At 42.3% G+C, this 15,760-nt stretch overlaps 1 protein-coding gene across 2 annotated transcripts in view; it reads right to left on the bottom strand.

The window, feature by feature from the left end:
- Positions 1 to 1,545: 1,545 nt before the first annotated feature.
- klhl5 (kelch-like family member 5) overlaps positions 1,546 to 15,760 on the bottom strand; it is a 52,476-nt gene continuing 38,261 nt past the window's right edge. For both annotated transcript variants that reach the window (XM_030095120.1, XM_030095119.1), the window contains 8 exons: positions 12,252 to 12,438; positions 10,502 to 10,726; positions 9,800 to 9,875; positions 8,589 to 8,675; positions 7,112 to 7,186; positions 6,681 to 6,818; positions 6,348 to 6,519; positions 1,546 to 3,821 (listed from right to left, as the gene is read on the bottom strand). In XM_030095120.1, the coding sequence (XP_029950980.1) occupies positions 3,765 to 3,821; positions 6,348 to 6,519; positions 6,681 to 6,818; positions 7,112 to 7,186; positions 8,589 to 8,675; positions 9,800 to 9,875; positions 10,502 to 10,726; positions 12,252 to 12,438 (1,017 nt within the window). In that variant the 3' untranslated portion in view covers positions 1,546 to 3,764. The remainder of the gene's footprint in view (positions 3,822 to 6,347; positions 6,520 to 6,680; positions 6,819 to 7,111; positions 7,187 to 8,588; positions 8,676 to 9,799; positions 9,876 to 10,501; positions 10,727 to 12,251; positions 12,439 to 15,760) is intronic.

The following is a 15,760-nucleotide window of genomic DNA, read 5'->3' as shown; positions in this document are numbered from 1 at the left end:
AGAACAATTGCGATTAAAAATAAATCTTCAAGTCAATGGATTGAGCTCCCTGCAGTGGCAAAAGGGTGTGAATTTCAACTCTTCCCCTGGATGATTAATACTTCGACTCAACAAAGCAACTTCACCACAATGTTATCATCATTAATAACTACCATCAATTTGAGCTTTTGATCATATCTTCAGCTATTAGTGCTTAAATATTGAAGCTTTACGCACCTACATCAAAGCTTTTTAGCAGCAGGTAAACGGATCCTACTGTGGGATTGTTTAAATATTCAAGGTCTACAATGAAATTTCATGACTGCATCAGTATTTTAAGTTGATAGCTTTAATATTGAATAGTTGGATCTTTCCCATAGCTGTGATTAATGCTTGAACTTTATATAACAAAACCAATACAAAGTGACGAGTGTTTGTAAATGAGGTGTCCAGCTTGCATTAACACCAGTAACACCTTTTATTTCTCCAGGAGCTGGAAAATTTGGTCTTAAATGACTAACATTGTCACATATATACTCTGACTGAAGCTGTGTTTTTACTGGATAGCATATAAAACCTAAGACACTGGATCTTTTATGGCTGAAGCGCTCGATCGAATGGAAATATTCCCGGTGCTCAGTGCATCATTTTATGCACACTGAAGCCTGACAGCAGCGAGATCTCTGGGAACTTTAGGATGTCCATGAGAATAAAAAAACAAAGGAGTAGCTCTGAACAGCTTTCTGTTTAACATACATGTAGAGGGTTTAACTACAGTTCCATGACTGCAGGTCATTTATGAATCTTGTTGAACAGTCACACTGTCCTGCAGTGTCCTTTGTGTCTCCCTCTTGTTTCTATCAGACGTAGCAGACTCAGGTGCTGCTGCAGCAGAGAGGCAAGGTCAGTGGCATCATTCCTCAGTGCCACCGGGAGCCGTTTGTCAAACCTGCTTATGATTAAAAGCCTCTCCAGCTATAAATAACGGAGGGAATCACTTGGCAACCGGTGGCTGTCCCGAGGTTAAAGTATCTGTAAATTGTGAGCATTCCTCTTCCTCTTCCTCACACACACACACACACACCCGTTTTACTCAGCCAGTGCTTCAACCTGCTGCCACATCTCTGGCTCCTGCTTTTAAAGTTACTGGGTTCAGTTACGAGTAATGAGGGTTCGTTTTAACCTCCTGCCGCTGTAAATTAATTCAGAGCTGCAGTTCAGCAGCCAAAACACACACAGAACCCCCCCGAGCTGTCAGAGATATCAGCCACATATAAACACAATTACCCCTCCATGACATTCATTCAGATCGTGACAGAAGCAAAGCTGTTGAAGCCATGTGAAGAAAAAGAAAAAACAGTAGGACAGAAACAAGAGCTTAATGACATGTTGACTTTAATGTATAAAAGAACCACAGCATTATACAGCATCATATATAGTACATACAATATTCATTTCATAAAATGAAACATTCGATTAAAAAAAAAAAAAGAGATGTGCTGTTTTTCACCAACCGTCTTTATTTAACCTCGTCTTCATTTGAATTCATGTTATTCATTTAGTGGAAATTATAGAATACACAGTATAATGCAATACGACTACATACAGGCGTTTCCTTTGCTCATGTACATCATGTACACTCAATACGTAGTGGATTTGGAATGTCGGTGTCTTTTTTATTTTTAACATCTGACTCGGATCACGCAGCAGAGGTGACACACTTCCGCTGTGAAATAAAGAGACTCGCTCTCAATAAACAGCAGGCAGGTTTGGAGTGGAGGAAAATAGAATAATGCAGCAGTGCATTAGGCTTGAATAAACATCAGCTCGGCTGAGGGGAATTGCCAGTCTGCCCGTCTGCTTTTTAGATGTCATGCCGGCAAATTTGGGCAGCTTTTCAATCTCGACTGACTCCTGGGGCTCTTGGCTTTCAGCTGTGTGGTTAAGTGTGTCTTTGTACGAATTTTGTGTGCGCGCATGTGTTCCTGCGCGATATGTCCGCGCGCGTTTGTAAAGTGCGTCCTGGGGGCTACATTAGCTCCAGATCTGTCAGTTCAGACAGGATGCCTGCTTTGCCTCTCACTGTCAGGATGTTTTCTTTCTTTACACACCAACACACACAAGACACACACACACACAACCCAAACAGAGAAGAAATACACAAATAAGGACCTTGCATGGAATCACTGAAGCGTGTGTTTGCACTGTTAAGGATTCTTGTCGAGTGAGTTTACTTAAACAACCCCGTAAATATGAACACTTGAGTTCATTTCATTGGACTCGTATTCCACACTCATGTCTGATACTTTGTCGTCGGCAGCATCAAATCTAATTACGCTTTTGAACTCGGCATCAAACAAAATGTCGGCGCCGGCTGGAATAGTGTTATTAAATTCAAGTTCTCATTATATGGTCTGTTGTTCATATTTTGTCGGGGTGTCATAATTCTGCTCTAAAGCAAAGTGGTGCTTGTGTGTGTGTGTGTGTGTGTGTGTGTGTGTGTGTAGTGATGCAATGGGAAAATGGGGATGAAGAGAAAGCAAGAAAGCAGCAGGGAATTGAGGATGTGGAGAATGGGGGGAGTGGGGGGGCAGATTCTCATTTGAGATAAAAATATACTCCGTGCAATCTCTGAACAACCAACACGCGCACACATAGACACATCCACACACACACACGCAGACAACGAAAAAACTGCATCTGCTGTGGAGAAAAATAAGGTAGCTGGTTGGCAGAAAAGCTCAAATGACCCTGTATAAAATGAAGCCTGTAAATAGCTGACCTTGTGCTCCGGAGGAAATTGAAAACAAAATTTCCCTGCAGGGATCAACAAAGGGCCACAGCAGTGTTATTCTTACTCTTACTTGGGGCTGTGGATCTACTCGATAAATAGACTTCATTACGTGAGAAAAAGCAGGATTTCGAAGAAAATAGTTAAATGCAAATAAAACAAACAAAAATAAAACCTTACCTGTGTTCAATAAAAAAAAAGCTGCGATAGACTGCACGCAGCTGTTGGCAGGAGCTTGAGATGTGCGCTGATGCAACACGGAAGCCATACAAGCAGAAAAATGAGATGAAGCATTGCGTGTTTTTGACTGAAAATAATAAAGCCCCTCGTAGTTCCTTACAGGATGGTGTTCATGAGGTTGTGCTGATTATGTCAAAAGTCTTTCTTTCATCTGTCAGCAGGCAACATTTGTAAAGCAGCGGAGAAAAGAACTTGCCAACCGTGGCATAAAAATAATAGGGTATATATTAAAATAGCATCAATACACACTATCCGATGATGTTAGGAAAACCGAAAGCCTAACATGATGAGGCAGTTTTGACATCCTCTCTCTGTCTCTCACCTTTTCATCAGCAGAAATAGAAGCTGGAAGCAGCCACCTTGGTTTATATATACGTGTGAGTGTGCCTGCGTGTGTCCCAGCTCGTCTACAGGAACAAAACAACAACCGAGGGTAAAAAAAAAGGACAGCTGTTGTTTCGTGCTCGGATACACGCTTGAGGTTTGCCTTCATTCACTGCTTTTCACTTGGGTGGCACAAGTTATCAGGATGAGTATCAGAAACCTGAAACGACATTCACTCCGATCTCTGCCTCAAATCTGACTGATGAGCAGGTGGTGAGGAGGCCAGCGTCCGGTAGGCTCCTGAAACCGGTCTCCTGTTTCCCAGCGTGGACAGATGGACCTCCTGGAGTCCGTTCAGGGTCGGCCGGGGGGACGGCCGTCTCCGAGGGCCCCCCCCATATTGTCCCAGAGAGCGTTTCGGTCAGTGCAGTCACAGTCTGACGGCCACCACGCACGCTCCCGCCCTGCCCAGACACAGCGGCGCCACCTGGAGGGACAGCGGAGAGAACGGAGGCGGTGGCCGTCAGGGCCGGTCGATGATCAAATCACCGTTTGTGCTTTCGGCTGAAGGCATGCAATGAAATACGTGAACATATGGAGCACTTTGAATACTATACAGTCAACATCTAGCAACTCCTCATCTGTGCTCGGAGTCGCTGCAGGCAGTACCTTTAAATATCCAAATGTCAGCATGTGATGTTTAACAGGTTGCTCGTGGGGATGCACAGACTGCTCACATCTCCTCGGCTTTATAGGGATGCAGTTTTTCAGAGCTTGAAACTTTGCGGTTTTGATTAACTCAAATCTGTTGTTTACAGGGGAAATGCTGAAAACAACATAACCAGCATTGACTCCTGCCTTTGGAAGACCAAAATAGAGCTGAAACTGAAGTGAATACTGCATTTATTTCTTGGGAAAGTAGACAGACTCAGCTGAAAGTAAATGAAAATATATTCTCATATTTCGATAACTGCTAACAACTTGAACTACAACAAAGCTCTCTGTTCTGTGTTTATGTGCTGATGATACTGTATTTTAATGACCATGAAGCTCCCCCATCTGCTCCACAAGATTATGTGATAATTCATCACGTTAAATGATATAAAAATAAGAACCGAAACAGCCTCAGGAGAATAACATCAAGAGAACAATAGAGTCCTGAGCAGATTTCCATTTTCACAGTGGTCTCTGGTAGTCTGGGGTTTCTCAAGATTTTCTGTGGTTTATGTGAAAAGAGGCAGCTTTAAGGACTCTATATTTAACACACACGGCTTTTTGTTATTGTTTGATTCTTCTTTGAGTGAAGGACACAAGGGTCAACTGAAGGTTTTCTTGAGTGTTGTGGCTCCAGGCTACACATTGGTACTTTCCTATGAAATGTGAACGGTGAAGCAGGCTGAGACGACTGCTGAAAGCAGGCCACGTATGTTAAATGGTCGAGTTTTCAATATCGTTTTTGTTTGTATAAGAGAAACACAGCAAACAGCTGACTTGCATTGTTCATCAAAAAAGGGGAATAAAGCATTCTTTTCAACAATATGAGGCAAATGACCGCTTTAACCAGCTGCAGTGGATTATTAGGAAAATGAAGAAAATGGACAATGATATAGTCCAGAGCTTCAATCATTGAACATTATTGTCAACAAATTTCAGGTGCCAGATTGTGTAGCAATCTCATCTAGAGTGGCCAAACAAGTAAAATAACATTATAATAACCAACGAATAATGAGAAGTCAAAATGTTTCCATTTGTTTTAGTGCAAAAAAAAAAAAAATCAAAATAATATGAAATATTTCAGATTCAATTGATTTTTTTCCCCCAGTATTTTGTCTGAAGAAATGCATGCAAAATTCATGAAAATGATTGAAAACCTTGGTCTGCATTTGACTCGTATTTCTTTCTTTGCTGCAAACTTGCAGACTTGAGCCTGTCCTTCAACAGGCTCCACAATTCTGCTGAAAGAACTGGAAACCTCTCTTCCACAGTGCTTGTCTTCAGACTGGTGTTAGCAAAATCACATCAGTCCTCAAAACACATGACTTTCTGAAGCCTTCAACATTCATGTTTTCACAAAAACCCACTCTCAATGCATGGCTCTGGAGTTAATGCTCCAGCACACGCTTTGCGGCAGCTACAGTACCTTTCACTACAGCCCCACATCCCTGAACTCTCAGCTGAGCTCTCGGTGTTGTGTTAGGTCCTCTGCCCTTATGGAAACGTCTTCTTTTTTTATAATTTTAACAAATTTCAAGGTCATCTCGGGAAGTGAATTGGATTGGACTCGATTGATGGGCTGGTTTTGGCCCACGGGCCACATGTTTGACACTTCTGACTGTAACACTGTGCTGAGCCCAGCAGTTGGGGGGAAGTAATAGTTATCAGTACACTCCTGAGGGGAAGCAGGTAGCCTGTAGGGTAGGAGACAGCTGTGCATCCAGGTGAACATGTAGAGAAACAAAGGCGTGGAGGTAGCAGTGCAGAGTATTTGTTGAGGCTGGTGATCACTATCAATTTAAAATAGACTGCAGAGACGGTAGCCACAAAGATTAAAGGTATTCTACAAAATGTGATCAATTAAAAGGAAGCAGCACTATTCGGCTCCAGGTGTCTGAGAGCCTGTGGTTGTGTTTTCATGACCACTGCTTTAAAAAAAGACAGTACAAGCTGCAACACATTTAAACCCTGAAACTTCCTACTTGTGTCATTTGTTTTGAGTTCACAGTACTGAGTATTGAGGCTTGTGATAAACGAACGAGGCAGAGTCATGCTGCACGAACAGGACTGACAATACACCTATGGTTTTATTTGTTTTAGTTTCTGACACTATGTGCTAACAACATTGTCTTCCAACCGAGACCTCTTGTTCTCAGCATGATACGAGTCTCTAAAATGGCTGATTTCCATCTATTTTTGTTGGAAGTCCCCTGAGCCTGTACAGGATACGAGGTACATGCTGAAGTGCAAGTACAGAGAACTGTATACACTCTCTGCTGTGTGTGTGTCTGGACAGTACCTGCGTCCACTCATTCGTCTGAGGGTCGTACGTTTCCACAGTGTTCAGATACACCTGGCCGTCGTACCCGCCCACGGCATAGAGACGGTCGCCAAGCAGACAAACCCCAACGGCATCTCTGCTGATGCTCATTGGGGCCACAGCTGTCCACACATCTGTCTGAGGGTCATACCTGCACAGATAAACATGCAAATAACAGCATGAGCACAATGTGTCGTGTGAATATGACACAACGTTTGTAAAGAAGTTTTTTTGTTATACATGTTATGGAAGATAGCCCACAATATGATAATCACATTAAAGTAATTATTAATTAATAAAAATGAGAGTCACCTTTCGACACAGTCACTTAATCGAGACGCCAGAGAGGAGGCAGGAGCATCGTGACCTCCGATAGCGTACAGGAAGCCGTGCCAGGTGGCCACGCCCACACCGCCGCGTCTTTTGGCCATTGGAGCGCAAGCACTCCACCTATACATGGAAATTACAACCAGGAAATTAGGGATTCAGTATCTTCAGCACTGAGGGACGCCTGATAAACGTAAAAAAATTAAATCTCTTCAGCGAGACCTTAGAAAGCACTTGATATACAGAAGTTGTTTAAATGTGGCCCGTTTCAGAATCCTGAGAGGGTTCAAGCCTCCTTTGATCTGCTGCCAAATAACCTTTAAAGAAGAGGCACTGCACTGGAGGGACCAGTCTACGGGAAATAAAAACAGGAGCTGGCAATTAATTCTGGCCAAATGAAGTCCCAGGTCTCTGACCTGTTGGTGTGCGGGTCGAAACACTCCACTGAGCGCAGGCAGGATGAACCGTCTCGACCTCCCACTGCATACAGCCTGAAAGAGACGAAGAGAGCATAACTGGCCTGGACACACAAAACACCGCTGACATGTCTGTTCTCTGGAAGTCCCCTTTCAATTTGATGACAAGGAAACATATGGCACAAGGTCTGTGTGTGTGTGTGTGTGTGTGTGTGTGTGTGTGTGTGTGTGTGTGTGTGTGTGTGTGAGAGAGAGAGAGAGAGTGTGTGTTTGCATAACGTGCAGGTTTTCTTAGGGTAAGACAAGGTGAGCAAAATCAATCAGCTAACGCTCTTGGGGCATCGCGATGCTACTCAACTCGGTGTGTGTGTGTGTGCGTGAGTGTGTGTGTGTGTGTCTGTGTGTGTGCTTCTGCATCGATGTGTGTATGCACGTCCATGAATGTGAAGTTTGGATAGTGAAGAAAGTGAAACAAAACCAGTCGAGCAAATAATGAGCTTCATCAGGCAAAGAGCCCTGAGAATACCCAACACATACATGCTAGACACGCACACACACCAACACACACACACCTACCTCTGCTGGGCATGGTTTGCATAAAAGTGATGCCTCTGTATTAATTAGCATCTATAAAAGTTTTCACTCCAGCATCTCTCGCAGGCACTGAATAATAAAAACAACAGTGAGGGGTTTTGATTCAAATAACTTCTCTCTAATTTCAGGGCAAGTGAGGAGCTGAAGCACTGAACTTATTAAACCATGCTGGTAAAATGTGTGTCTGACCCTTTTCCAATTCAGGGTTTTATGTAGTATGCTGTTAAAAAGCGCGCGCGTGTGTGTGTGTGTGTGTGTACTTCATGGGGCAGCAGGTCTGTGTTGTGCAGGGGTGACTTTGTACAACAGTTACAATAACAAAACCCTTCCCCTCCTCAACCCTTGCCTTCTAAATAAGCAAAGGAAAATGTGATGTTTTGGACATTTTCTCACAATTCCCACATGACACATTGCACAATTCGGTCCCTTTCTAAAACTAAAGAAAAAAAAAATCTTGTGTGTTCACCACAGGACCAAAAATATGCGAGTTAAAGCCTTTTAAATACTCTGTTTATTTTAAGCTCCAGCGAGTACGATTTAACTTAATGATGGGTTATTTAGTTTACTTCACGCAGCACTATAAAAGGCCAAACAGGAGGTGGTGCACCATCCATACCACAGTTGTGTGTATTAAAAATTCTTTTTATTGTAATTTTTCACCAAATACAGACAAATCCTGCAATGTTTTCAGCCCAGCTGATAGATGTCTTTACTTGAAGTGCCTCCCTGTGCTCAACATGGAACAACAGGAAACAGTCGTAAAACGAAATCTCTCCTTAAACTATTGGCTGAGTGCAGCACTTTAGAGATAATACTGCATGTTTAACTTGAGGCCCAGCATAGCAGGGTGGCAGTAAGCAGGTGGATTTGTGAAATCACTTACTTGCCATTGAGAACTGCAACTCCCACGGTGCTTCTTGGTGTAGCCATGCTGGCAACAAAGCTCCACTGGCGGGCTGCAGGGTCCCACCTGATAAAAAGATTGTGAACAACTCAATTAAGTCATGTCAAAAGAAGGACAAGACTAATCTGCACTTATGGAAACGCAAGAAATTAAAGTGGATTTATGTTTTATCTCTTTCTCCAACTACATGTTGTTCCTGTTGTGTCTTTTTATTGCAGACTGTCTGTGACCTCTCCCACAGACACTAAATTTAGTTTTTCCCAAGACTTGAGCAATCTAAATACTTTTTTGAAACAAAGGCATATTAAGAAGTAAGGACTTTTTTTGGTGAAAATGGAAAAATATTTTAAAGAAAAGAGCAATTATAAATGAATGTGGTTCAATTCTAAATTTACAAAATGTATTATAAGAGACCAACTAGTCTGGTGGAACTGTAAAGTAATGGAAAAATACTGGTGGTGAACAAATTAACACCAGACAGTAATGCAAAGGTTTTCAACCACAATATGTATTGCAAAAATATTTACAGGCGACATAAACTTTACAGCTAAAAAAACTATTGTGAGGAAAGTAAATGAATCTATAGCAATATAATGAAAAGACCTGGTGTAGAGAAGGAGAACGGAGTATTTATTGTGGGCCTTGTTATGTCAGCACACAAAGTTAGAAACACATTTCTCAGGTATACTTTCTCAACATATTTGGTAATTTCTGCTTTACCGCCCAATTTCCTTCGCACTAGAAATGATACATGATTCTACTAAATATTGAGAGAGGTGCTTCTCATATGTTTTGTCCCATTCTCCTAACAAAGCTTTTCCTTGCAGTCTCTTCTCCTGATTGATACTTAAATATACACCCTGTGAAGTACTGAACACTACTTTTAGTTTTCAAACATAAGCTTAATGCGTTCAGTAAATCATATTTATTGTACTCTAAAAGGTCCATAACAGTGGAACATAATCTTTTACAGAATTCCATGAGAAATGCATCAACTTCTCAAGGTAAAAACGGTGAAATCAGGGATTTTTGTCTGTTTAAAGATTTTCTACATATCATAACAAGTGGAAAGGGCACAGGAAGGGATTTTACATTGACTTTAAAGTCTAGAAATATCCTCAGTGAAAAGTCTGCGGTGCGGTATTCCTATAAATGCAATACAAAGGGCCGAGTGTGAAGCGTCCTCTCACCTTTCCACAGTACTGAGGTAACTCCAGCCATCATGTCCTCCCACTGCATACATGGGTCCCTCCAGGACTGCCACACCTGCAACACGCAAGCATCCACAATGGCAATGTTCCAAAACAGCACCAGCTTAGACAAACTCATAAAAAGTCTCACTCATTTAGGACAGATGGGATTTGTTTTCATTTTCTATGCAAATACGCCCAGGGAGTTAGGCCTGCAGAGCTACCAGCATGTTAACGCCACTGTTCTCTGGAGGATTTATCTGGCACAACATCTGCAAAGCCAGATGTGTGTTTGAATCATTACCTTCAGTCTTATACATCTACACATACATAAGTAAGAAAAAAAGAAGAGAAAAAGCAGCACACCTTATATTTCTTTAGGTATAGCAATAGCATACTTGTGATGTGAATGACAAGACTCAGGCTCAAATGAGAAATGGAGACTTAATCCACCTTTTTGAAAACATCTTGATACATATTCCCTCTCAATCTGCTGCAGCAGGGTTGCTCTACAGAGAAACTGACCTTTGAGAATACAGTATGAGGGAAAAAGTGAAGGGCAGGACTCATTTCATTCATTAATGGTTACCGAGGCAACACTTGAAATTCAGTGGACAGAAAACAAAAACCTTGTCCATCCACAGAGATACAGCACTGACAAAAACACAGACAAAGCTGCTTCCTGCGCCCACCGAGGCTCACCTAAGCCGTGCCTGTGTGTGGACATGGGCGGCATGACGCTCCAGGTTTTGCTGTGCGGGTTGTAGCACTCCACAGTGTTGAGGGTCTTCAGTCCATCTCGGCCTCCAACCACGTAGAGACGCCCTTCGAGGACGGCGACACCGAACTGCAACCTCCGGCCGCTCATCGTGGCAACCTGTTGCCAGGAGTCCCGGCGGAGGCAGTACTGCTCGATGCTCGTGGCACCTGGACAGAAAAAAAAAAGAGGCTGAAATTGCATGCATCAAATTGTGAAGCTCTCTTGGGTAAAAAGAATCTCCAACAAATGGTCTTTTGTAACTGTTAGTACAAAACGAATGTTCAGTCATATGGTTCAACTATTACCAGAATGAACACAAAAGCACTATAATATTTCATTTTACCAAAACACCAGGGATGCAGCAAACCCTGAAAAATACAAGGTATTTCTCTTATTTGCACTGTACTGTAATTTAGTTCATATTTTTTGCTTTTAAAACTTCATTAGAACTTTAAAGTGGTTGGCTATTGAGAGATGCTCTCCTACACAAAGATGAAGTAGTTCTGAAACATTTTCTTTCTGTATTCAGATGATTCAAAGACATATTTACCTAGATTATACCAAAAGAATGAACACGTCAGGCATAAATACTTTACTAGTGAAATAATTATTATTTTTACAAACAGCGAATTAGTATTTTAATCATTAATTATATTTAATGACACATATTTAATTCCAGTTTCAATTAATTAATGACACTGAAGCAATTATCTGATGGTGTATTATTCATTCAATTTTGCCGCTTTCAGTCCTCCATGTCTACGGTCACAAAGGTTACAAATAATATTTTGAGTTCAGTCTTACAGTTCTGTGATTTAAGGAATCTCCAGGTGAAAAAGTTCTCAGTCAGCCAAACATTATTTTCATTAAGAGTCGTCTACTGGTGTCAAAATAAGAATGTTTTTCTAGTGAAGTATTTCAGCGACTGACCTAAAAACAGTGTGTGTATTAAGCTCTTCTTAAAACTTTTCATCATATTCTTTGACATATTGAATCTTAAATGCAGGTGGAGCATTGTGGAGGACAGCCGTGCATTTCTGGCACCATGCTGTCAGGAATAACGCATCTCTAAACCTCCTGAAGTCTTTACCGGCAGCAAAATTAGGTGGAACTACATCTTATCATCATCTTTTCACACCGATTGGAATCAAAGCATCTCCGGGTAAACAATATCAAGCCAGCTGTCGAACTCCGACTGCAGGATGATATTGAAATGACTGAGTGGAATGTGGCTGTATTGCTCAAGAGGGGTAATTAACGTCTTATTTTTCCTGACACATCCTACACACAACCTTGTTTTCATTATATCGATGAAAGTCTTTTCAATTTTTGCTGTTTTTTTTTGGAGAGAACATCTCTTCAACTTCCCTCTGCCCTCTTTAAAGCCTGCCGTCTGTTGAGCGCTGCTGCGGGGAAAAGGGGAGGACGGTGCCAAACGGTTCTGTAGCCCCTAATAGTGGCAGACAGCTGCATGACAGTTGAGCAGCCGCGAACATGAATCAAACGCTAATTGATTTAACAACTAATATTTCAGGTGCCGACAAGCGAGGGGGCAGAATTCTAATCACTTAACCAATTAAACGCACGCATCCTTGGTGTGGATGTAACTGACAGCTCACTTCGAAGGCCGTAGTGTTTGATGCTGCTTGACTGTGTGGGATGTGTGTAAACTTTTGTGCACGGGGCAGGTACCTTTCGTGGCATCCATGCCCCCCACTGCAAACATGGCCCCCACGGTGGCCTTCCGGGGCCGTGTGCGGGGGCTCTGGAGCAGCGGCCGGCGCTGGGGCAAGAGGTGATACTTCATGCCCTCCATCAGGAGCCGCTGACATTCTACACTGTCGCGGAGGAGAGGGTTGGACTCCAAGTCTGCCAAGAACTGCACACACATAAAAAACATGCACACATCAGCGCCCGGGGTCGCATGACAGCTGCAGCAGGAATATATGTGGGGTAGGGGTATATGCTACAGCGCCGTGGCTGTCGGCTCATGTCAGTCCTGATGCTATCACTGGCTGAGGAGGATTGAGAGGAGAGAGAAAGCTGCTCTCACTGATTGAGAGATTAGATCAGATCAGACCAACAACCATTAGTGCTCTCATTTATCTCGCTCCCTCAGTGCGACAAGAGCACATACACAATGATCATTTGACACACGAGGATTAATCTGTCCTCAAAATCTCATCAGCTCTCTTGTCTATACCCTCTAACCTCATCTACGATCACACACACACACACACACATGCACGCACACACACACACAAACAGCCAGGGGCTGCAACATGAAGCCCTTCAATCCGCCAGTCTGTTCCTTAAAATACATCCAAGGGAAACCGCTGCCTGTGAGAGGCAGGCTGCTGAAGCAAGTTTTCCCCGAAGGCAAGAATTACATGATTTACATTTAGATAGGTGTGTGTGTGTGTGTGTGTGTGTGTGTGTGTGTGTGTGTGTGTGTGTGTGTGTGTGTGTGTGTGTGTGTGTGTGTGTGTGTGTGTGTGTGTGTGTGTGTGTGTGTGTGTTGAAAGGACAGAAGGCAATAAAGGTTGCTGAGGAGCCTGGACTTTTAGGTTATCTGAAGTTTCCAGATTTTGTATGTGCCTGAACCTAGTTTTTTTTTCTTTTTTTTCTGTGGCTCAACAGATGCTTACACATGAATCATAGGAAACCATCAAAAAAAATCTGTATAATACAGATGGACTGATGATAAAGACAGACAGAACGCAATTATTTTTTCCCATGCTCTTATTTGGCATTCTGTACATTTTGTCACCACCAAAAAGAAGAGGAAAGAAGGAGATTCAGCCCAAATAATTCAACTTGGTCACTGAATATAAAATCAATTTTCCCAGCCAGACGTAGAGAGCGTAAAGGAAGCATGGTAAATGGATAAGCAGCTTACACGCCAGGGTGAGCCCACACTTCTGCGGCGTACAATCACAGAGGGACAAATTATGGTGAACCCTATTTGCGCATTCATTTGAGAGTTTGTGAGTGTGTGTGTGTGTGTGAGTGTGTGTGTGTAAGTGAGAGAGTGAGAGCAAAAGAAGGATGGTTAAGGAAAAATGTGTTTGTCCTTCCTCTCCTGTGGTATTTATCCATCCTGCTGTGAGGGATTGAATGCGGAGTGCGAGATAAGGCTGAATCCCGCAGGCGTCCCGCCTTCTCCTCTCTTTACTTCACAGTGGGCAGGAAGACAGTTGTGTTGTCTTGTGTTTCAGGACACACTTGAAGGATACAGCATAGGCTGTATCCGTTTAGAACATAAAAACACACACATACTCCCATATGAAGAGAAACAAGCATCCCTCAGCTACTTATTTTATACTCTTTTTTTTATGGTAGACAAGTATTTGTCCTCTTCAACTTTACTTTTTATGATCACCTTTGCGGTCTATACGGTACTCTCTCTCTTTCCCAGGACTGAGAGAACAGAATAGTGTTATTGGCTTCTCTCTGGTTTGGAAGTACTCTCAGCTTGTTTTCGATACATCATCTCCAAAGAAACTTTTCCTCACAAAAATTGCATGATTGGTCAAAACATTTTGAAGTGGGTGTGGCTAATGCAGAAAAGTGAGCGTATTACATGTATTTACTGTTTTTTTTTTCCCCTCATGGGATTTCTGCACTTGAGCTTCTCCATGAGACATAAAATACTGAAAGCAAAGACGTCAGATGATTCTGATGTGACGTTGTATAAAGACTGATATTTAGGGTCGGCATTGGGGCACGTCACAGCTGTATCACTCCGCCTGAAAGCTGTTGAATGACACAGATAATGGCCAACCGGTAGCACATGATTCGTTGTATATAAAATAAAAATGTCCAAATAACTTGTGGCTGTGCGAAAATAAAATAAAAACTCGGGCAGAAAACCTTGCTGTTTATCAGTTTAACCAGTTTGTGTTACAGTTGGGGGGAATAAAGAAGAATCATTTTTTTTTTAAATCATCCCAAAAAAAAAAAAAAAACAATACAATTGAAATTTTGGTTTTGTTGATATGTAATATCCTCCAGCTCATTTCATGGTCCACTGAATATGATCCACGAGGACTGACTGTGTGTGCTCCTGCCACTTTTCACTTGTTATTGTTGGGCTGATTCTTTATTTTCTCCAGTATTTTGGTTTATAACAAACTCCTTTTGAGCTGCAGCTAATGCAACTCATTCAAAACTGCAACCGCGTTATGAAAACAGTATTTCCAAATGTTATAAAAATGGGCAACCCAACACTCAAAACCACTTCAAGCCACAACCCCTGGTCTTGAACTTGACTTTCTCTCAGAAGCCCAAACTTGTGTTCACAGCAGATGAAAACCAGTACTGACTTCAAGGACAGACGTCCCGAGGTCATGTACCTCCTCTTACCAGGAAAGTTGCATTTGACATTGATGTTTGTCTGAAACAGGGGCATCCAGTGCGGTGTAGCCGCAGGCACCTGCGAGAACCCCGAGTCTCGCTGAGAAACCCTGAAGGCATTTTCTGAAAACAGTGGTCAGAACAAACGACATGACTTGAAACACTGATCACAGCAGTTGCGAGAAAGAAAGTAATCCATGAATTACTCAGTATTTTTGATGACCCCTGGTCAATAATATGTGCAGTTTACACTCTTCAGACGTTTGATGGAAGGTAATGAATATGGGCTGAGTAATTGTAAACATGAGCACTCAGAGACCTTGATCTTCGGCCATAAAAAACCTAATCGGATCAGTTTTGAATCTAAGTAAACCTGAAAACATTCCTCCAGGTGAACCTCAGAAATCGCATTCACTATGTGATGGGATTTATCACAAACCTGGACTTTCACCAAAATGTAATCAGTAGAGACACACATGCATGCTCAAGGGGGATTGTGCTTGTCAGAATGTGGCAGATAGAGAACGAAAAAACAAACAGCTCTGGTGCACTGAAGCTGTTGGGCGGAGGCAAAAAAAAAAACCCCTTCAGATTTCTATTTGTCACAAATGTTTCTAAAATTGTTGCACATCTGCTTGGTGCAGTGCTAAAGATGCTCTTCCTAGAGGATTAAACAAAGTGTGTGTGTGTGTGTGTGTGTGTGTGTGTGTGTGTGTGTGTGTGTGTGTGTGTGTGTGTGCATGTATGTGTGTGAGACAGTGGTAATGAGGAGCGAGGATTAAAGGCATTAATCTGGTGAATTGACATCCTCTTCATGAGAAACTGCATGGCAGTCGAGACACAGA

The sequence above is a fragment of the Salarias fasciatus genome, chromosome 6 (genome assembly GCF_902148845.1).
Source record: "Salarias fasciatus chromosome 6, fSalaFa1.1, whole genome shotgun sequence".
Taxonomy (NCBI): Eukaryota; Metazoa; Chordata; class Actinopteri; order Blenniiformes; family Blenniidae; genus Salarias; species Salarias fasciatus.
This window is presented reverse-complemented; position numbering and strand designations above follow the sequence as displayed.